Here is a 22,126-nt window from a genome sequence, read left to right as displayed (position 1 = left end):
CAGTCAGTGTTCATTAATAAAACATCCATTGTTTTTTATCGTTCTGCCTCTCCACTTAGTTATTTGCAGAGGTTATATCAGTATCTTTGAGAAATATGTGGTCTGTATGGTACTGTATTCAAAACTGTATGATTATGTACAACAGTGTTACTGGCTTAATAATTTTTAAACTTACATTGAGTTGATTGGTTCTTTATAAATTCAGCAACTTTGGTCATATGGCTCAAAGGAGGTTATCAGTTATGGTGCAAGGGGAATTATGTATTCATTAAGGCTTTTTCTCATGGAATTTCTAAGAACTAAAATTTGAAAGCCCTTCAAAATAATGGAGCTTCAACCACCTGTATTTTAATTACATGCCAGAAAGAATGTGTCAGTCCTTCAGAACTGTCAGAATTTGATTGAAAAATACTGGAGGGCTTCCCTGGTGGCGCAGTGGTTGAGAATCTGCCTGCCAATGCAGGGGACATGGGTTCGAGCCCTGGTCTGGGAAGATATCCCACGTGCCATGGAGCAACTAGGCCTGTGAGCCACAACTACTGAGCCTGTGCATCTGGAGCCTATGCCCCGCAATAAGAGAGGCCATGACAGTGAAAGGCCCGCGCACCACGATAAAGAGCAGCCCCCGCTTGCCACAACTAGAGAAAGCCCTCGCACAGAAACAAAGACCCAACACAGCCAAAAATAAATAAATAAAAATTTTAAAAACACTGGAAAATTTTGTTTAAAGAAGAAAACTAAAACATTTATTTTTGTCTGTATTTTAAAAAATGTGTGTGTATGCATGTGCATGAGTATAACTGATATTTATTTACAGTTGTCTGTATCAATATTAGTTGAGAGAGCTTTAAATTGTGAAATCACATATACGTACCATAGAAGTCAGCATTTTTAACTTTTACAAAACATTAAGAAATTTAATATGTCTAATTTTCAAGAAAAGGTCTCACTGGGAATTCCCTGGCGGTCCATGGTTAGGACTCTGTGCTTCCACTTCTGGGGGCCCGGGTTCGATCCCTGGTTGGGGAACTAACTTCCTGCAAGCTGTGCAGCACGACCAGAAAAAAAAAAAAAAGAAAAGGTCTCACCTATCAAATATTCTGCATTCTTTATTGTTTCCTATGTTAGACAGTTTTATTACTACCTGGGTTCTAATCCCTTTTACACCCCTTACTTACTGTGTGACCTTAGGCAATTCACTTAACCTCTTTGTGTCTCAGTCGCCTCATGTGTAAAATGGGGATAATAATAGTACCTCTTGGATCGTGGTGATTCAGTAAGATAAGTGAAAGGTGTGTAGTACATGGTAAGTAGTCAGTAAATACTAGTTGCTGTTATTAGTTTTATTGTAATTACTGGTATACAAAGGGTTATTTCTAGGAGCACGTATTATAAGCTACTGGTGATTGTGGAATAGAGTCAGCTCTTCCCATCTGCATAGTTTCTGTCAGCCATGGAAGTAGTAGGGAAGCATTAATTGTTGTAATTTGTTTATCAACTAGTTAATTCAGTATAACTTTTTATTGACTGTTTAGGTTGCCAAAGCTTCTTTTCAAAGGAACAATGATGCCTTGGATGCTGCATTATTCTACCTTTCAATGAAGAAGAAAGCAGTAGTGTGGGGTCTGTTTAGGTAAATTTCCTCAACACTTAATATGGTTTAATGGAATGAAGATTGTGCTGTGACTTAGAAACATAATGCTTTTGAAAGTACTTAGATAAATCAGTTTCCTTTTTTGTGCCTTGATTCCTTTATCTGCAAAACAAATAGGCAGAATATCATTTGAACTTAAACTAAAGAGTGGGATATTGTTAAAAATAAGTTGATAAAAGCACTTTGGAAAGTAAAGAGTGCACTTGCTCCCTATTCATGTATACATAAGGTATTTTGAGTTTTCTCCTTATTAGAAGAAATGAAGAGAAGCTTAATAACAAATACCTACCACTAAAGTTGTTATTGTTCTTCTTTTAGATGGATGTTTGAGGTTTTCATTTTCTATTTTTATATATTCTGCAAAGGATTAAAACTTTTAAATTTGGTTTAACCACTGATGTTTGTGCTCTGGTTCCCAGGTCACAGCATGATGAAAAAATGACAACATTTTTCAGCCACAACTTTAATGAAGATAGATGGCGTAAAGCCGCTTTGAAAAACGCTTTCTCTTTACTTGGAAAACAACGCTTTGAACAATCTGCTGCTTTTTTCTTGTTAGCTGGTTCATTGAAAGATGCCATTGAGGTATAAGTAAGAAAACATGCTATGAAATACCTGTAGGAGCTTGAAAACCTGGGAAGATCATGGAGGAGACTGTAATGTTTGGTCATATGTTTGTAAGGATAGAGGGTAGAGAATAACTACAGAGATTACTAACTTAAATAGTAGCACAATGATAATGGAATTATAAATAAATACATGTAGAAACATAAGTGAAAAATTTTATATAGAGAATATTGCATTTCAAGATAAGTATATGTATTTCAATTATAAGTGTATGGAAAAAATGGTTTATGAATATCTTTTTCCTGACCATCTTGTGATTCTGAACTATTTAAGTATGTATAGGTCACAATCTCCTTACTTCGTGTAGACAGGCAGATATTTTAAGTTCTTTTTCTTCTAAATGAAATTCATAGATAAGGAACTGAGATTGCAATTTATACTGTTTTGAAATGTAGTCTTAGATATTGGAAGGTGAATGGGAAGAGGTAAAACTTCGCATTTTTTGATACACAATCTTGGTAGCTGATTAAGAGAGTAATTACAAATATTTCTGTTGTTTATGAGATATTCCTTTTAGGATACCTAATTATAATGAACAATCCAAACAGGTGAAGGAAAAACATAATTGGAAATAATACATCATAGAAAAAATAGGAAATATCCAACGAAGTGAAAGTACTTTATGTTTAGAATTAGTCATATTTTCAGAATTATCTCAGATATATGATTTTTTAAAGTAACAAATATTTATAATTTTGAAATGGGAAGTTTAGCCTAGAAGATACTGAGGCAAAGAAGAGAAATGTTGATTGAGTGAGAGATGCTCGTATTGCCTGAATGACCTCAGATTCTCAGATGAGTAGCTACTTTAGAATATAAACTCAGAGAGAGTAAGAATAGAGTATGTGGCTTTATTTCTTAAGTTATTTGCTATGTAAGTAGAAGATTCTTTTAAAATAGTAATAACTATGTTTATATGGAAATATATTTGGAAATTAAGAGGAACTGATGTATATAAATTCAGATGTCATAAGTGGTATTTAATTTAAAGATGAATGTTATTTGAATTGATCTAAGTCTGAGATGGTGTTGATATACTTCGTTTTATGCATTTTTTATAAATGATCTTTCTAGGCTGGAAGCTACTAAGTTCTAGTTTCTTAATCTTCCTGCTATTCCTTAATCTCCTTTCAAGCAGGTATTTAACTACCCTTCACTGTCTCAACCTCTGGACCTCTTCCCTCCACTGTGAGAATATAAATAGTGGATAATTTCAGGATATCAGTTGGATATTTCATATCTCTAAATAATTATCATTAAATAAGTATTTCTTAATATTTAAATTTATAGGTATGTCTTGAAAAAATGGAAGATATCCAGCTAGCCATGGTAATTGCCCGTTTATATGAATCTGATTTTGAGACTTCATCCACTTATCTCTCCATCCTAAATCAGAAGATTTTGGGCTGCCAAAAGGATGCCTCAGGATTCGATTGCAAAAGATTACATCCTGATCCTTTCTTACGTAGTCTTGCGTACTGGGTAATGAAAGATTATGCCCGAGCCTTGGACACGTTATTGGAACAAACACCAAAGGAGGATGATGAACATCAAGGTAGAACATTTTGTGGATTTCTCTTTTTCTTTTTTAAAAGAAGACAGTTTCTGAACTGATGTTCACTTAGATAATACACACACACACACACACACATACCCCACACACAACCAATCATTACCAGATTTACTTTTCAACTTTGAGAAATTAGTATCAAAATTTCTTGTGCAGCTAAAGGTTTAGTCACTATCTGTAATTGAATCTAGCATTTTGTTATCAAAATTTGAGTAGTGAAAGAAGACTTCACACACATTTTTACTCTCATAGCTATATATCAAGGCATATAAGATTACCATACTATTCTAATTTCATATATATTAGACTGAAGCATACAGAATGTTTCCACATTACACAGCTCTTTCTATGTATCACAATAGCCGGTTTTCTAAAACAGTGTAAATTTTGGCTGTTACACATATTGGTTTAGTGTATGGGCCTACAAAAACTTTATTCTTGTGTGGCAATCTTTCTTTCCTCTTAGTTATCCCAAATAATTTAGATTTTTAAAAGCATTTGGAAGGTATCTAGCAGCATTGTTTGCAATAATTTAAAAAATGGAACATTTTAAGTATTCATCAATACAATAGTTATATAAATTATAATATATCCATACTATAGAAACGATGTGCTATTAAAAATGGGGTAGAGTGATGTGTTAATGTATGCTGTATTATTAAGTGAAAAAGTAAGATATAGAACAATATGGTTCTTGTTGCACTTTATGTATATATGTCATACATATACACATGTGTGTGCACACACATACTGTGTCTGGTTCCCACTCCCTCTCCATTTTTTGTTTTTGGGAACAAATCACAAGAAACTACCGGCACTGATTATCGTTTGGGAATAGGAGTGGGGAGATACAAGCTTTTACTTTTCATTTTGTACTTTCCATAGTTATAATTTTCTAGCCTTTTATTTTTATTACATATTATTTTTAAATACTAAAAGCTTACATGAATAAAGAGATTCAGGCTCAATTTTTACTTTCTTCTTTACAAAAAAGAACTATAATATTTTAATATAGTAGTCCCCCCTTATCCACAGGGATTATGTTCCAAGACTCCCAGTAGATGACTGAAATTGTGGATAGTACCAAATCCTATATAAACTATGTTTTTTAAATATATATATATATGATAAAGTTTAATTTATAAATTAGGCACAGTAAGGGATTAACAACGGTGACTAATAATAAAATAACAATTATAACAATATGCTGTAATGAAAGATGTGGTTTCTCTCACTCAGAATCTTATCATACAAATTTATTGCCTTTCCCATCTTAACTAAGCACTTACCATGCACTGTGCCCATCACTTTTGCAGTTCGAGGTTAAACAGAAAAAGTAGCATGAATTTCTTTTTCCTGCTTCACAATTTCATGGACAGAAGATTCATTCTGACCATAGATCTTAGTACCCTCAGCTTACAAATTTTTTACTTTCCTCATTAAATAGAGAACTTTCAAATTTTCACTTAAAGGAAGCGCTTATGGCTTCTCTTTGGCATAGATGAACTGCCAGCACCACTACTCCTGCACGTGGGGCCGTTATTAAGTATTTTATAAAATGAGGGTGACTTGAACACAAGCACTGTGGTGCCGTGACAGTGTATCTGATAATCCAGGTGGCTACTAAATGACTAATGGGTGGACTACTCGGGACAGGATGGAGCGAGATTTCTGTCATGCTACTCAGAACCACTCGCAACTTTAAAACTTAAGAATTGTTTATTTCTGAAATTTTCCATTTAATATTTTTGGACCTCAGTTGACCTCAGGTAACTGAATCCATGGAAAGCAAAACTGCAGATAAGGAGGGACTACTGTAAATATTTTTAAATTTATTTAAAGGAAAGGAAATAAAACCTTTAGAAGAAAAATAAATATCTGACCTACCCAGGTAATTTTAATGAAATGTACACATTTTTACAGAGGAAGCTTCTGTTTATTTCTTAATCTTTTCCAGGTTAACTTTTAAAAGGTTGTTATTGGGGAAATATTTATGTATACATAAAAGAGTGAATGATATAATGAAAGTCTGTGACTCTATCATCCAGTTTCAGTAGTTATCAACTCATAACCAACCTCGTGTCATATATATAGTCCCATCCTTTCCACACCCTCCCATTCTCAATACTGTATAGATTCATTTTGAAGCAAACCCAACAGATCATTTCATCTGTGAATATTGCAGCATGCATCTCTAAAAAATAAGGACTCTTTAAAAAACAGTAACACGTAACAATTTTATTAGTAATTAAATACTCAGTGTTCAAATTTCCCTGATTCTCTCATAAATTCTTATACAGTTGATTAATTTGAAACAAGATCCAAATGATGCCTATATATTGTGATTGGCTGAGGTGCCTCTTATGTCTGTTTTGATCCATATTTAGTTACCCCTCTCCCTCTCCCCCAGTTTATTTGTTAAAGAAGTCGGATTGTTTGTCCTGTAGTGTTTTTTTTTAACATCTTTATTGGAGTATAATTGCTTTACAATGGTGCATTAATTTCTGCTTTATAACAAAGTGAATCAGTTATACATATACATATGTTCGCATATCTCTTCCATCTTGTGTCTCCCTCCCTCCCACCCTCCCTATCCCACACCTCTGGGTGGTCACAAGCACCGAGCTGATCTCCCTGTGCTATGCAGCTGCTTCCCACTAACTATATATTTTACATTTGGTAGTGTATATATGGCCATGCCACTTTCTCACTTTGTCACAGCTTACCCTTCCCCCTCCCCATATCCTCAAGTCCATTCTCTAGTAGGTCTGTGCCTTTATTCCCGTCTTACCCCTAGGTTCTTCATGACCTTTTTTTTTCTTAGGTTCCATATATATGTGTTAGCATATGGTATTGGTCTTTCTCTTTCTGACTTACTTCACTCTGTATGACAGACTCTAGATCCATCCACCTCACTACAAATAACTCAATTTCGTTTCTGTTTATGGCTGAGTAATATTCCATTGTATATATGAGCCACATCTTCATTATCCATTCATCCGATGATGCACACTTAGGTTGCTTCCATCTCCTGGCTATTGTAAATAGAGCTGCAGTGAACATTTTTGTACATGACTCTTTTTGAACTATGGTTTTCCCAGGGTCTATGCCCAGTAGTGGGATTGCTGGGTCATATGGTAGGTCTATTTGTACTTTTTAAAGGAACCTCCATACTGTTCCCCATAGTGGCTGTACCAATTCACATTCCCACCAGCAGTGCAAGAGGGTTTCCTTTTCTCCACACCCTCTCCAGCATTCATTGTTTCTAGATTTTTTTTTTTTTTTTTGCGGTACGCGGGCCTCTCACTGTCGTGGCCTCTCCCGTTGCGGAGCACAAGCTCCGGACGTGCAGGCTCAGCGGCCATGGCTCATGGGCCCAGCCGCTCCGCAGCACGCGGGATCCTCCCAGACTGGGGCACGAACCCGTGTCCCCTGCATCGGCAGGCGGGCTCTCAACCACTGTGCCACCAGGGAGGCCCTGTTCCTAGATTTTTTGATGATGGCCATTCTGACCGGTGTGAGATGATATCTCATTGTAGTTTTGATTTGCATTTCTCTAATGATGTTGAGCATTCTTTCATATGTTTGTTGACAATCTGTATATCTTCTTTGGAGAAATGTCTATTTAGGTCTTCTGCCCATTTTTGGATTGGGTTGTTTGTTTTTTTGTTATTGAGCTGCATGAACTGCTTGTAAATTTTGGGGATTAATCCTTTGTCAGTTGCTTCATTTGCAAATATTTTCTCCCATTCTGAGGGTTGTCTTTTGGTCTTGTTTATGGTTTCCTTTGCTGTGCAAAAGCTTTGCAGTTTTATTAGGTCCCATTTGTTTATTTTTGTTTTTATTTCCATTTCTCTAGGAGGTGGGTCAAAACGGATCTTGCTGCGATTTATGTCATAGAGTGTTCTGCCTATGTTTTCCTCTAAGAGTTTGACAGTTTCTGGCCTTACATGTAGGTCTTTAATCCATTTTGAGCTTATTTTTGTGTATGGTGTTAGGGAGTGTTCTAATCTCATACTTTTACATGTCCCTGTCCAGTTTTCCCAGCATCACTTATTGAAGAGGCTGTCCTTTCTCCACTGTACATTCCTGCCTCCTTTATCAAAGATAAGGTGACCATATGTGCGTGGGTTTATCTCTGGGCTTTCTATCCTGTCCCATTGATCTATATTTCTGTTTTTGTGCCAGTACCATACTCTCTTGATTACTGTAGCTTTGTAGTATAGTCTGAAGTCAGGGAGACTGATTCCTCCAGCTCTGTTTTTCATTCTCAAGATTGCTTTGGCTATTCGGTGTCTTTTGTGTTTCCATACAAATTGTGAAATTTTTTTGTTCTAGTTCTGTGAAAAATGCCAGTGGTAGTTTGATAGGGATTGCATTGAATCTGTAGATTGCTTTGGGTAGTAGAGTCATTTTCACAATGTTGATTCTTCCAATCCAAGAACGTGGTATATCTCTCCATCTACTTGTATCATCTTTAATTTCTTTCATCAGTGTCTTATAATTTTCTGCATACAGGTCTTTTGTCTCCTTAGGTAGGTTTATTCCTAGATATTTTATTCTTTTTGTTGCAATGGTAAATGGGAGTGTTTTCTTAATTTCACCTGCAGATTTTGCATCATTACTGTATAGGAATGCCAGAGATTTCTGTGCATTAATTTTGTATCCTACTACTTTACCAAATTCATTGATTAGCTCTAGTAGTTTTCTAGTAGCATCTTTAGGATTCTCTATGTATAGTATCATGTCATCTACAAACAGTGACAGCTTTACTTCTTCTTTTCCGATTTGGATTCCTTTTATTTCCTTTTCTTCTCTGATTGCTGTAGCTAAAACTTCCAAAACTATGTTGAATAAGAGTGGTGAGAGTGGGCAACCTTGTCTTGTTCCTGATCTTAGTGGAAATGGTTTCAGTTTTTCACCATTGAGGACAATGTTGGCTGTTGGTTTGTCATATATGGCCTTTATTATGTTGAGCAAAGTTCCCTCTATGCCTACTTTCTGCAGGGTTTTTATCATCAATGGGTGTTGAATTTTGTCAAAAGCTTTCTCTGCATCTATTGAGATGATCATATGGTTTTTCTCCTTCAATGTGTTAATATGGTGTATCATGTTGATTGATTTGTGTATATTGAAGAATCCTTGCATTCCTGGAATAAACCCCACTTGATCATGGTGTATGATCCTTTTAGTGTGCTGTTGGATTCTGTTTGCTAGTATTTTGTTGAGGATTTTTGCATCTACGTTCATCAGTGATATTGGCCTGTAGTTTTCTTTCTTTGTGACATCTTTGTCGGGTTTAGTATCAGGGTGATAGTAGCCTCGTAGAATGAGTTTGGGAGTGTTCCTCCCTCTGGTATATTGTGGAAGAGTTTGAGAAGGATAGGTGTTAGCTGTTCTCTAAATGTTTGATAGAATTCGCCTGTGAAGCCATCTGGTCCTGGGCTTTTGTTTGTTGGAAGAGTTTTAATCACAGTTTCAATTTCAGTGCTTGTGATTGGTCTGTTCATATTTTCTATTTCTTCCTGATTCAGTCTTGGCAGGTTGTGCATTTCTAAGAATTTGTCCATCTCTTCCAGGTTGTCCATTTTATTAGCATAGAGTTGCTTGTAGTAATCTCTCATGTTCCTTTGTATTTCTGCAGTGTCACTTGTTACTTGTCCTTTTTCATTTCTAATTCTGTTGATTTGGGTCTTCTCCCTTTTTTTCTTGATGAGTCTGGCTAATGGTTTATCAATTTTGTTTATCTTTTCTGAGAACCAGCTTGTAGTTTTATTGATCTTTGCTATCCTTTCCTTCATTTCTTTTTCATTTATTTCTGATTTGATCTTTATGATTTCTTTCCTTCTGCTAAATCTGGGGGTTTTTTGTTCTTCTTTCTCTAATTGCTTTAGGTGCAAGGTTAGGTTGTTTATTTGAGATGTTTCCTGTTTCTTAAGGTAGGATTGTATTGCTATAAACTTCCCTCTTAGAAATGCTTTTCCTGCATCCCATAGATTTTGGGTCGTCCTGTCTCTGTTGTCATTTGTTTCTTGGTGTTTTTTGATTTCCTCTTTGATTTCCTCAGTGATCACTTCGTTATTAAGTAGTGTATTGTTTAGCCTTCATGTGTTTGTATTTTTTACAGATCTTTTCCTGTAATTGATATCTAGTCTCGTAGCGTTTTTGTCAGAAAAGATACTTGATGCAATTTCAATTTTCTTAAATTTACCAAGGCTTGATTTGTGACCCAAGACATGATCTATCCTGGAGAATGTTCCATGAGCACTTGAGAAAAATGTGTATTCTGTTGTTTTAGGATGGAATGTCCTATAAATATCTATTAAGTCAATCTTGTTTAATGTATCATTTAAAGCTTGTGTTTCCTTATTTATTTTCATTTTGGATTACCTGTCCATTGGTGAAAGTGGGGTGTTAAAGTCCCTACTATGAATGTGTTACTGTCGATTTCCCCTTTTATGGCTGTTAGTATTTGCCTTACCTATTGAGGTGCTTGTATGTTGAGTGCATACATATTTACAATTGTTATATCTTCTTCTTGCATTGATCCCTTGATCATTATGTAATGTCCTTTTTTGTCTCTTGTAATAGTCTTTATTTTAAAGTCTATTTTGATATGAGAATTGGTACTCCAGCTTTCTTTTGATTTCCATTTGCATGGAATATCTTTTTCCATCCCCTCACTTTCAGTCTGTATGTGTCCCTAAGTCTGAAGTGGGTCTCTTGTAGACAGCATATATATGAGTCTTCTTTTTGTATCCATTCAGCCAGTCTGTGTCTTTTGGTGGGAGCATTTAATCCATTTGCATTTAAGGTAATTATCGATATGTATGTTCCTATTCCCATTTTCTTAATTGTTTTGGGTTTGTTATTGTAGGTCTTTTCCTTCTCTTGCGTTTCTTGCCTAGAGAAGTTCCTTTAGCATTTGTTGTAAAGCTGGTTTGGTGGTGCTGAACTCTCTCAGCTTTTGCTTGTCTGTAAAGGTTTTAATTTCTCCATCAAATCTGAATGAGATCCTTGCTTGGTAGAGTAATCTTGGTTGTAGGTTTTTCTCCTTCATCATTTTACATGTGTCCTGCCAATCTCTTCTGGCTTGCAGAGTTTCTGCTGAAAGATCAGCGGTTAACCTTATGGGGATTCCCTTGTGTGTTATTTGTTGTTTTTCCCTTGCTGCTTTTAATATGTTTTCTTTGTATTTAATTTTTGACAGTTTGATTAATATGTGTCTTGGCGTATTTCTCCTTGGATTTATCCTGTATGGGACTCTCTGTGTTTCCTGGACTTGATTAACTATTTCCTTTCCCATATTAGGGAAGTTTTCAACTGTAATCTCTTCAAATATTTTCTCAGTCCCTTTCTTTTTCTCTTCTTCTTCTGGAACCCCTATAATTCGAATGTTGGTGCATTTAATGTTGTCTCAGAGGTCTCTGAGACTGTCCTCAGTTCTTTGCATTCTTTTTTCTTTATTCTGCTCTGCAGTAGTTATTTCCACTATTTTATCCTCCAGGTCACTTATCCGTTCTTCTGCCTCAGTTATTCTGCTATTGATCCCTTCTAGAGTATTTTTAATTTCATTTATTGTGTTGTTCATCATTGCTTGTTTCATCTGTAGTTCTTCTTGGTCCTTGTTAAATGTTTCTTGCATTTTCTCTATTCTATTTCCAAGATTTTGGATCATCTTTACTATCATTATTCTGAATTCTTTTTCAGGTAGACTACCTATTTCTTCTTCATTTGTTAGGTCTGGTGGGTTTTTTTCTTGCCCCTTCATCTGCTATGTGTTTTTCTGTGTTCTCAATTTGTTTATCTTACTGTGTTTGGGGTCTCCTTTTTGCAGGCTGCAGGTTCGTGGTTCCCGTTGTTTTTGGTGTCTGTCCCCAGTGGGTAACGTTGGTTCAGTGGGTTGTGTAGGCTTCCTGGTGGAGGGGACTAGTGCCTGTGTTCTGGTGGGTGAGGCTGGATCTTGTCTTTCTGGTGGGCAGGTCCACGTCTGGTGGTGTGTTTTGGGGTGTCTGTTGCCTTATTATGATTTTAGGCAGCCTCTCTGCTAATGGTTGGGGTTGTGTTCCGGTCTTGCTAGTTGTTTTGCGTAGGGTGTCCTGCACTGTAACTTGCTGGTCGTTGTGTGAAGCTGGGTGTTGGTGTTTAGATGGAGATCTCTGGGAGATTTTCGCTGTTTGATATTACATGGAGCTGTGAGGTCTTTTGTGGACCAGTGTCCTGAAGTTGGCTCTCCCACGTCAGAGGCACAGCAGTGACTCCTGGCTGCAGCACCAAGAGCCTTTCATCCACACGGCTCAGAATAAAAGGGAGAAGAAAGAAAGAAAGAGAGAGAGAGAGAGGGAGGGAGGAAGGAAGGAAGGAAAGAAAAAGAACGAGAGAGGGAGGGAGGGAGGAAGAAAGGAAGGAAGAAAGGAACACAATAAATAAAATAAAATAAAGTTATTAAAATAAAACTAATTATTAAGAAAAAAGAAACTGACGGACAGAACCCTAGGACAAATGGTGAAAGCAAAGCTATATAGACAAAATCTCACACAGAAGCATACACATACACACTCAGAAAAATAGGAAAAGGGGAAAAAATAATATATTTTGCTCTCAAAGTCCACCTCCTCAATTTGGGATGATACGTTGTCTATTCAGGTATTCCACTGATGCAGCGTACATCAAGTTGATTGTGGAGATTTAATCCGCTGCTCCTGTGGCTGTTGGGAGAAATTAACCTTTCTCTTCTTTGTTCGCACAGCTCCTGGGATTCAGCTTTGGATTTGGCCCCGCCTCTGCGTGTAGGTCCCCGGAGGGCGTCTGTTCTTTGCTCAGACAGGACGGGGTTAAAGGAGCAGCTGATTCAGGGACTCTGGCTCACACAGGCCGGGGGAGGGAGGGACACGGAGTGCAGGGTGAGCCTGCGGCGGCAGAGGCCAGCGTGACGTTGCACCAGCCTGAGGCACGCAGCGTGTTCTCCCGGGGAAGTTGCCCCTGGATCACGGGACCCTGGCAGTGGCGAGCTGCACAGGCTCCGGGAGGGGAGGTGTGGATAGTGACCTGTGCTCGCACCAGGCTTCTTGATGTCGGCAGCAGCGGCCTTAGCATCTCATGCCCGGCTCTGGGGTCCGTGCTGATAGCCGCGGCTCGCGCCCGTCTCTATAGGTCCTTTAAGCAGCGCTCTTAATCCCCTCTCTTCATGCACCAGGGAACAAAGAGGAATGAAAAAGTCTCTTGCCTCTTCGGCAGGTCCAGACTTTTTCCTGGACTCCCTCCTCGCTAGCCATGGTGCACTAACCCCTTCAGGCTGTGTTCACGGCCCCAGTCCTCTCCCTGGGATCTGACCGAAGCCTGAGCCTCAGCTCCCAGCCCCGCCCGCCCCGGCGGCTGAGCAGACAAGCCTCTGCGGCTAGTGAGTACTGGTTGGCACTGATCCTCTGGGCGGGAATCTCTCCGCTTTGCCCTCTGCACCCCTGTGGCTGCGCTCACCTCCACGGCTCCAAAGCTTCCTCCCTCGGCCACCCGCAGTCTCCGCCGCGAAGGGTCTTCTAGTGTGTGGAAACCTTTCCTCCTTCACAGCTCCCTCCCAGAGGTGCAGGTCCCGTCCCTATTCTTTTGTCTCTGTTTATTCTTTTTTCTTTTGCCCTACCCAGGTACGTGGGGAGTTTCTTGCCTTTTGGGAGGTTTGAGGTCTTCTGCCAGCGTTCAGTGGGTGTTCTGCAGGAGCAGTTCCACGTGTAGATGTACTTCTGATGTATCTGTGAGGAGGAAGGTGATATCCGCGTCTTAGTCTTCTGCCATCTCCCCACTCTCCTGTCCTGTAGTTTCTTGAGTTTTGGATTTTGCTGGTTGTGTCCCTGATATTTCACTTAATGTTTTCTCCCCCCGTGTTCTGTGTATTTCCTATAAATTGGTAATTAAGATTTTAGAGGCTTTTATCAGATTTTTTTGGCAGAAATATTTCATGGTTGGGTGGAGTACTTCCACCAGGGAACTCATAATACTAGCTTATTTTGCTTTTTGTGGAATTAACAGCTATCAATGACTGCTGTCCACATCCCTTATTTCATTAGTGTTTGTAAACTGATAATATTCTAAATACATCATTTTATTTTTCCTTCATGAGCTGGAATGCTTCTCTAGAGTACAATCTCCCTTGGCAATGGTTTGATTACTCTGAATTCCAGTAGTATGCATAGTAAAAGGAACATAAATGTTTGATTCTTCCTCTTTTTATTTACCAATTTTCAAAATAATAGCTTGGTTCTCTAGCATCCTATAAAGGTGACCAATTAGCTTTTAGTTTTAAAGGTTTTTTTTGGTTTTTTAACAAAATAAATTTATTTATTTTTGGCTGTGTTGGGTCTTCGTTGCTGCGTGCAGGCTTTCTCTAGTTGCGGCGAGCAGGGGCTACTCTTTAATTGCAGTGTGCAGGCTTCTCATTGCGGTGGCTTCTCTTGTTGCGGAGCATGGGCTGTAGGCGCATGGGCTTCAGTAGTTGTGGCTCATGGGCTCTAGAGCCCAGGCCCAGTAGTTGTGGCACACAGGCTTAGTTGCTCTGAGGCGTGTGGGATCTTCCTAGACCAGGGCTCGAACCATGTCCCCTGCATTGGCAGGCGGATTCTTAACCACTGTGCCACCAGGGAAGCCATTTTAGTTTATTTTGAACTCATAAATTTAGATAGATTTGTGTTTTAATCCATTGCAGGTTATTAGTATGGATGCTCAGATTATCTTATCTTTAACCATTTGGAACCTCTTTAAGTTTTTGAATGCCTTTGACATTATTCTTTGATAGTTTATGGCAAGATGTTTCAGACTTATCTTATGCGTCTCCTGCTCAAGACCTGGAAATGGCCATTCCTCCAAAGAATCCTGGTTCCTTTTAGTTGGGAGTAACATTTAGAGACCACAGCCTGGGCACAGGGATCCTCACTGCTAGTGGTTTGGTCATTGTTTCTAGGCTATTTCAGTGAATGAACCTAGGAAATTCCACCGCCTCCCCACCCCAGCACCCGAGATACATGTGTTCACATGTATCACATTTCTAATTCAGATATAGAGTATAGGGTTCTTTCTTCTGAGATTTCAACTTTGTGTCTTATAATGAAAAGCTTGGATTCTGATGACATTAACATAGTTACTTGCTGTTTTATATACATATAATAGTTTCAGAATAATGATGTAGATATTTTCATAACAACATGGTTACTGAGAAGAGTTTAAGCTTTTTTTTGCAGTTCTTTTTTTTTAACATCTTTACTGGAGTATAATTGCTTTACAATGGTGTGTTAGTTTCTGCTTTATAACAAAGTGAATTAGCTATACATATACATATATCCCTATATCCCCTCCCTCTTGTGTCTCACTCCCACCCTCCCTATCCCACCCCTCTAGGTGGTCACAAAGCACTGAGCTGATCTTCCTAAGCTATGCAGCTGCTTCCCACTAGCTATCTATTTTACATTTGATAACGTATATATAAGTCCATGCCACTCTCTCACTTCATCCCAGCTTCCCCGTCCCCCTCCCGTGTCCTCAAGTCCATCCTCTATGTCTACATCTTTATTCATGTCCTGCCCCTGGGTTCTTCATAACCATTTTTTTTAGATTCCATATATATGTGTTAGCATATGGTATTTGTTTTTCTGTTTCTGACTTACTTCACTATGACAGACTCTAGGTCCATCCACCTCACTACAAATAACTCAATTTTGTTTCTTTTTATGGCTGAGTAATATTCCATTGTATATATTTGCCACATCTTCTTTATCCATTCATCTGTCGATGGACACTTAGGTTGCTTCCAAGTCCTGCCTATTGTAAATAGAGCTACAATGAACATTTTGGTATATGACTCTTTTTGAATTATGGTTTTCTCAGGGTATATGCCCAATAATGGGATTGCTGGGTAATATGATAGTTCTATTTTTAGGTTTTTAAGGAACCCCCATACTGTTCTCCATAGTGGCTGTATCAATTTACAAGCCTACCAACAGGGCAAGAGGGTTCCCATTTCTCCACACCCTCTCCAGCATTTATTGTTTGTAGATTTTTTGATGATGGCCATCCTGACTGGTGTGAGGTGATATCTCACTGTAGTTTTGATTTGCATTTCTCTAATGATTAATGATGTTGAGCATTCTTTTATGTGTTTGTTGGCAGTCTGTATATCTTCTTTGGAGAAATGTCAGTTTAGGTCTTCTGCCCATTTTTGGATTGGGTTGTTTGTTTTTTTGATATTGAGCTGCATGAGCTGCCTGTAAACTTTGAAGATTAATCCTTTGTCTGTTGCTTCATTCGAAAATATTTTCTCCCATTCTGAGGGTTGTCTTTTGGTCTTGTTTATGGTTTCCTTTGCTGTGCAAAAGCTTTGCAGTTATATTAGGTCCCATGTGTTTATTTTTGTCTTTATTTCCATTTCTCTAGGAGGTGGGTCAAAAAGGATCTTGCTGTGATTTATGTCATAGAGTGTTCTGCCTATGTTTTCCTCTAAGAGTTTGATAGTGTCTGGCCTTACACTTAGGTCTTTAATCCATTTTGAGTTTATTTTTGTGTATGGTGTTAGGGAGTGTCCTAATTTCATTTTTTTACATGTAGCTGTCCAGTTTTCCCAGCACCACTTATTGAAGAGGCTGTCTTTTCCCCGTTTTATATTCTTTCCTCCTTATCAAAGATAAGGTGACCATATGCGCGTGGGTTTATCTCTGGGCTTTCTATCCTGTTCCATTGATCTATATTTCTGTTTTTGTGCCAGTACCATACTGTCTTGATTACTGTAGCTTTGTAGTATTGTCTGAAGTCAGGGAGCCTGATTCCTCCAGCTCCATTATTCTTTCTCAAGATTACTTTGGCTATTCGGGATCTTTTGTGTTTCCATAAAAATTGTGAAATTTTTTGTTCTAGTTCTGTGAAAATTGCCAGTGGTAGTTTGATAGGTGTTGCATTGAATCTGTAGATTGCTTTGGGTAGTAGAATCATTTTCACAGTGTTGATTCTTCCAATCCAAGAATATGGTATATCTCTCCATCTACTTGTATCATCTTTAATTTCTTTCATCAATGTCTTATAATTTTCTGCATACAGGTCTTTTGTCTCCTTAGGTAGGTTTATTCCTAGATATTTTATTCTTTTTGTTGCAATGGTAAATGGGAGTGTTTTCTTAATTTCACTTTCAGATTTTTCATCATTAGTGTATAGGAATGCTAGAGATTTCTGTGCATTAATTTTGTATCCTGCTACTTTACCAAATTCATTGATTAGCTCTAGTAGTTTTCTGGTAGCATCTTTAGGATTCTCTATGTATAGTATCATGTCATCTACAAACAGTGACAGCTTTACTTCTTCTTTTCCGATTTGGATTCCTTTTATTTCCTTTTCTTCTCTGATTGCTGTGGCTAAAACTTCCAAAACTATGTTGAATAAGAGTGGTGAGAGTGGGCAACCTTGTCTTGTTCCTGATCTCAATGGAAATGGTTTCAGTTTTTCACCATTGAGGACAATGTTGGATGTTGGTTTGTCATATATGGCCTTTATTATGTTGAGGAAAGTTCCCTCTATGACTACTTTCTGGAGCGTTTTTATCATCAATGGATGTTGAATTTTGTCAAAAACTTTCTCTGCATCTATTGAGATGATGATATGGTTTTTCTCCTTCAGTTTGTTAATATGGTGTATCACATTGATTGATTTGTGAATATTGAAGAATCCTTGCATTCCTGGGATAAACCCCATTTGATCATGGTGTATGATCCTTTTAATGTGCTGTTGGATTCTATTTGCTAGTATTTTGTTGAGGATTTTTGCATCTCTGTTCATCAGTAATATTGGTCTGTAGTTTTCTCTCTTTGTGACATCATTGTCTGTTTTGGAATCAGGGTGATGGTGGCCTTGTATAGTGAGTTTGTGAGTGTTCCTCCCTCTGCTATAATTTGGAAGAGTTTGGGAAGGATGGGTGTTAGGTCTTCTCTAAATGTTTGATAGAATTCGCCTGTGAAGCCATCTGGTCCTGTGCTTTTGTTTGTTGGAAGAGTTTTAATCACAGTTTCAATTTCAGTGCCTGTGATTGGTCTGTTCATATTTTCTGTTTCTTCCTGGTTCAGTCTCAGAAGGCTGTGCATTTCTAAGAATTTGTCCATTTCTTCCAGGTTGTCCATTTTATTGGCATATAGTTGCTTGTAGTAATCTCTAATGATCCTTTGTATTTCTGCAGTGTCAGTTGTTACTTCTCCTTTTTCATTTCTAATTCTATTGATTTGAGTCTTCTCCCTTTTTTTCTTGATGAGTCTGGCTAATCGCTTATCAACTTTGTTTATCTTCTCAAAGAAAGAGCTTTTAGTTTTATTGATTTTGGCTGTCATTTCCTTCATTTCTTTTTCATTTATTTCTGATCTGATATTTATGATTTCTTTCCTTCTGCTAACTTTGGGTATTTTTTGTTCTTCTTTCTCTGGTTGCTTTAGGTGTAAGTTTAGGTTGTTTATATTAGATGTTTCTTGTTTCTTAAGGCAGGATTGTATTGCTATAAACTTCCCTCTTAGAAATGCTTTTGCTGCATCCCATAGGTTTTAAGTCTTTGAGTTTTCATTGTCATTTGTTTCTAGGAATTTTTTGATTTCCTCAGTGATCTCTTGGTTATTAAGTAGTGTATTGTTTAGCCTCCATGTGTTTGTATTTTTTACAGATTTTTTTCCTGTAATTGATATCTAGTCTCATAACATTGTGGTCAGAAAAGATACTTGATATGATTTCAGTTTTCTTAAATTTACCAAGCCTTGATTTGTGACTCAGGATATGATCTGTCCTGGAGAATGTTCCATGAGCACTTGAGAAGAATGTGTATTCTCTTGTTTTTGGATGGAATGTTCTATAAATATCAATTAAGTCCATCTTGTTTAATGTATTGTTTAAAGCTTGTGTTTCCTTATTTATTTTCATTTTGGATTACCTGTCCATTGGTGAAAGTGGGGTGTTAAAGTCCCCTACTATGAATGTGTTACTGTCAATTTCACCTTTTATGGCTGTTAGTATTTGCTTTATGTATTGAGGTGCTCCTATGTTGGGTGCATAAATATTTACAATTGTTATATCTTCTTCTTGGGTTGATCCGTTGATCATTATGTAGTGTCCTTCTCTGTCTCTTGTGATAGTCTTTGTTTTATAGTCTATTTTGTCTGATATGAGAATTACTACTACAGCTTTCTTTTGATTTCCATTTGCATGGAATATCTCTATTCTGTCCCCTCACTTTCAGTCTGTATGTGTCCCTAGGTCTGAAGTGGGTCTTTCTTTGACAGTGTGTATATGGGTCTTGTTTTTATATCCATTCAGCCAGTCTTTGTCTTTTGGTAGGAACATTTAATCCATTTACATGTAAGGTAATTATCAATATGTATGTTCCTATTACCATTTTCTTAATTGTTTTGGGTTTGTTATTGTAGGTCTTTTCCTTCTGTTGTGTTTCCTGCTTAGAGAAGTTCCTTTAGCATTTGTTGTAAAGCTGGTTTGGTGGTGCTGAATTCTCTTAGCTTTTGCTTGTCTGTAAAGGTTGTAATTTCTCCATTGAATCTGAATGAGATACTTGCTAGGTAGAGTAATCTTGGTTGTAGATTTTTCCCTTTCAGCACTGTAAATATGTCCTGCCACTCCTTTCTGCCTTGCAGAGTTTTTGCTGAAAGATCAGCTTTTAAACTATGGGGTTTCCCTTGTATGTTATATGTTGTTTTTCCCTTGTTGCTTTTAATATTTTTTCTTTGTATTTAATTTTTGATAGTTTGATTAATATGTGTCTTGACATGTTTCTCCTTGGATTTATCCTGTATGGAACTCTCTGTGCTTCCTGGACTTGATTGACTATTTCCTTTCCAGTATTAGGGAAGTTTTCGACTATAATCTCTTCAAATGTTTTCTCAGTCCCTTTCTTTTTCTCTTCTTCTTCTGGGACCCCTATAATTCGAATGTTGGTGCGTTTAATATTGTCCCAGAGGTCTCTGAGACTGTCGTCAATTCTTTTCATTCGTTTTTCTGTATTCTGCTCTGCAGTAGTTATTTCCACTATTTTATCTTTCAGGTCACATATCCGTTCTTCTGCCTCAGTTATTCTGCTATTGATTCCTTCCAGACAATTTTTTAATTCATTTATTGTGTTGTTCATCATTGTTTGTTTGCTCTTTAGTTCTTCTAGGTCCTTGTTAAACATTTCTTGTCTTTTCTCCATTCTATTTGCAAGATTTTGGATCATCTTTACTATCATTACTCTGAATTCTTTTCCAGGTAGACTGCCTATTTCTTCTTCATTTGTTTGGTCTGGTGGGTTTTTACCTTGTTCCTTTATCTGCTGTGTGTTTCTCTGTCTTCTCTTTTTTCTTAACTTACTGTGTTTGAGGTCTCCTTTTCCCAGGCTGCAGGTTCATACTTCCCATTGTTTTTGCTGTCTGCCCCCAGTGGCTAAGGTTCGTTTCAGTGGGTTGTGTAGGCTTCTTGGTGGAGCGGACTTGTGCCTGTGTTTTGGTGGATGAGGCTGGATTTTGTCTTTCTGGTGGGCAGGACTGTTTTCCTTGGGTGTGTTTTGGTGTGTCTGTGACCTTACTATGATTTTAGGCAGCCTCTCTGCTAATGGGTGGGGTTGTGTTCCTGTCTTGCTAGTTGTTTGGCATAGGGTTTCAAGCACTGTAGCTTGCTGGTCATTGAGTAGAGCTGGGTCTTAGTGTTGAGATGGAGATCTCTGGAAGAGCTTTTGCATTTGATATTACGTGGAGTCAGGAGGTCTATGGTGGACCAGTGTCCTGAACTCAGCTCTCACACCTCAGAGGCATATGCGTGACACCTGGCCAGAGCACAAATACCCTGTCACCTACACGGCTCAGAAGAAAAGGGAGAAAAAAGGAAACAAAGAAAGAAAAATAAAATAAAATAAATAAAGTTATTAAAATAAAAAATAATTATTAAAAAATTAAAAAGTTATTATAAAAGAAAGAAAGAACGAATAGAGCATGCAAACCAAAAAAACAAATCCACCAGTGACAGTAAGTGCTAAAAACTATGCTAAAAAAGCCCAAAAAACAAAAAATGGATAGACAGAACCCTAGGACAAATGGCAAAGCTATACAGACAAAATCATTCAAAAAGGACACACATACACACTCACAAAAAGAGAAAAAGGAAAAAAAAATATATATATATATAAAAGGAAAAAAAGGAGGATGAAAGCAACCAAATCAATAAAGCTACCAATGATAATCAACCCTAAATACTAAACTAAGATAAACATAAAGCCAGGAACAAATTAGATGCAGAAAGCAAATCCCAAATCTGCAGTTGCTCCCAATATCCACCACCTCAATTTTGGGATGATTCGTTGTCCGTTCAGGTATTCCACAGATGCAGGGTACATCGAGTTGACTGTGGAGATATAATCTGCTGCTCCTGAGGCTGCTGGGAGAAAGTTCCCTTTCTCTTCTTTGTTCGCACAGCTCCTGGGATTCAGCTTTGGATTTGGCCCCGCCTCTGCGTGGAGGTTGCCTGAGGGTGTCTGTTCTTTCCTCAGACAGGACGGAGTTAAAGTAGCAGCTGATTAGGGGGTACTGGCTCACTCAGGCCGGGGAGAGGGAGGGGTACGGATGTGGGGCGAGCCTGCGGCAGCAGAGGCCAGCATTTCGTTGCACCAGCCTGAGAGGCTCGCCGTGTGTTCTCCCAGGGAAGTTGTCCCTGGATCACGGGACCCTGGCAGTGGCGGGCTGCACAGGCTCCCGGGAGGGGAGGTGTGGAGAGTGACCTGTGCTTGCACACAGGCTTCTTGGTGGCTGCAGAAGTAGCATTAGCGTCTCATGCCCGTCTCTGGGGTCCGCGCTGATAGCTGTGGCTCATGCCCATCTCTAGAGCTCGTTTAGGCAGTGCTCTGAATCCCCTTTTCTTGCACATCCTGAAACAGTGGTCTCTTGACTCTTAGGCAGTTCCAGACTTTTCCCCGGACTCCCTCCCGGCTAGCTGTGGCACACTAGCCCCTTTCAGCCTGTATTCATGCAGCCAACCCCAGTCCTCTCCCTGGGATCTGACCTCCGAAGCCCGGGCCTCAGCTCCCAGACTCTGCCCTCCCCAGCGGGTGAGCAGAGAAGCCTCTCGGGCTGGTGAGTGCTTGTCGGCACCGATCCTCTGTGCGGGAATCTCTCCGCTTTGCCCTCCACACCCCTGTTGCTGCGCTCTCCTCCGCGGCTCCGAAGCTTCCCCCCTCAGCCACCCGCAGTCTCCACCCGCAAAGGGGCTTCCTTGTGTGTGGAAACCTTTCCTCC

The 22,126-nt window shown here is 38.5% G+C and overlaps 1 protein-coding gene across 3 annotated transcripts in view; it reads left to right on the top strand.

Moving 5' to 3' along the window:
* Nucleotides 1–22,126, top strand: part of DMXL2 (Dmx like 2) — a 169,859-nt gene that overhangs the window by 117,056 nt on the left and 30,677 nt on the right. For all 3 annotated transcript variants that reach the window (XM_081227961.1, XM_081227960.1, XM_081227962.1), the window contains 3 exons: nt 1,536–1,633; nt 2,074–2,239; nt 3,572–3,836. In XM_081227961.1, coding sequence (XP_081084087.1) covers nt 1,536–1,633; nt 2,074–2,239; nt 3,572–3,836 — 529 coding nt within the window. The remainder of the gene's footprint in view (nt 1–1,535; nt 1,634–2,073; nt 2,240–3,571; nt 3,837–22,126) is intronic.

This window comes from Mesoplodon bidens (genome assembly GCF_964165515.1).
Source record: "Mesoplodon bidens genome assembly, chromosome: 3".
Lineage (NCBI taxonomy): Eukaryota > Metazoa > Chordata > Mammalia > Artiodactyla > Ziphiidae > Mesoplodon > Mesoplodon bidens.
The sequence above is the reverse complement of the archived record's forward strand: the minus strand, read 5'-3'. Positions and strand labels throughout refer to the sequence as shown.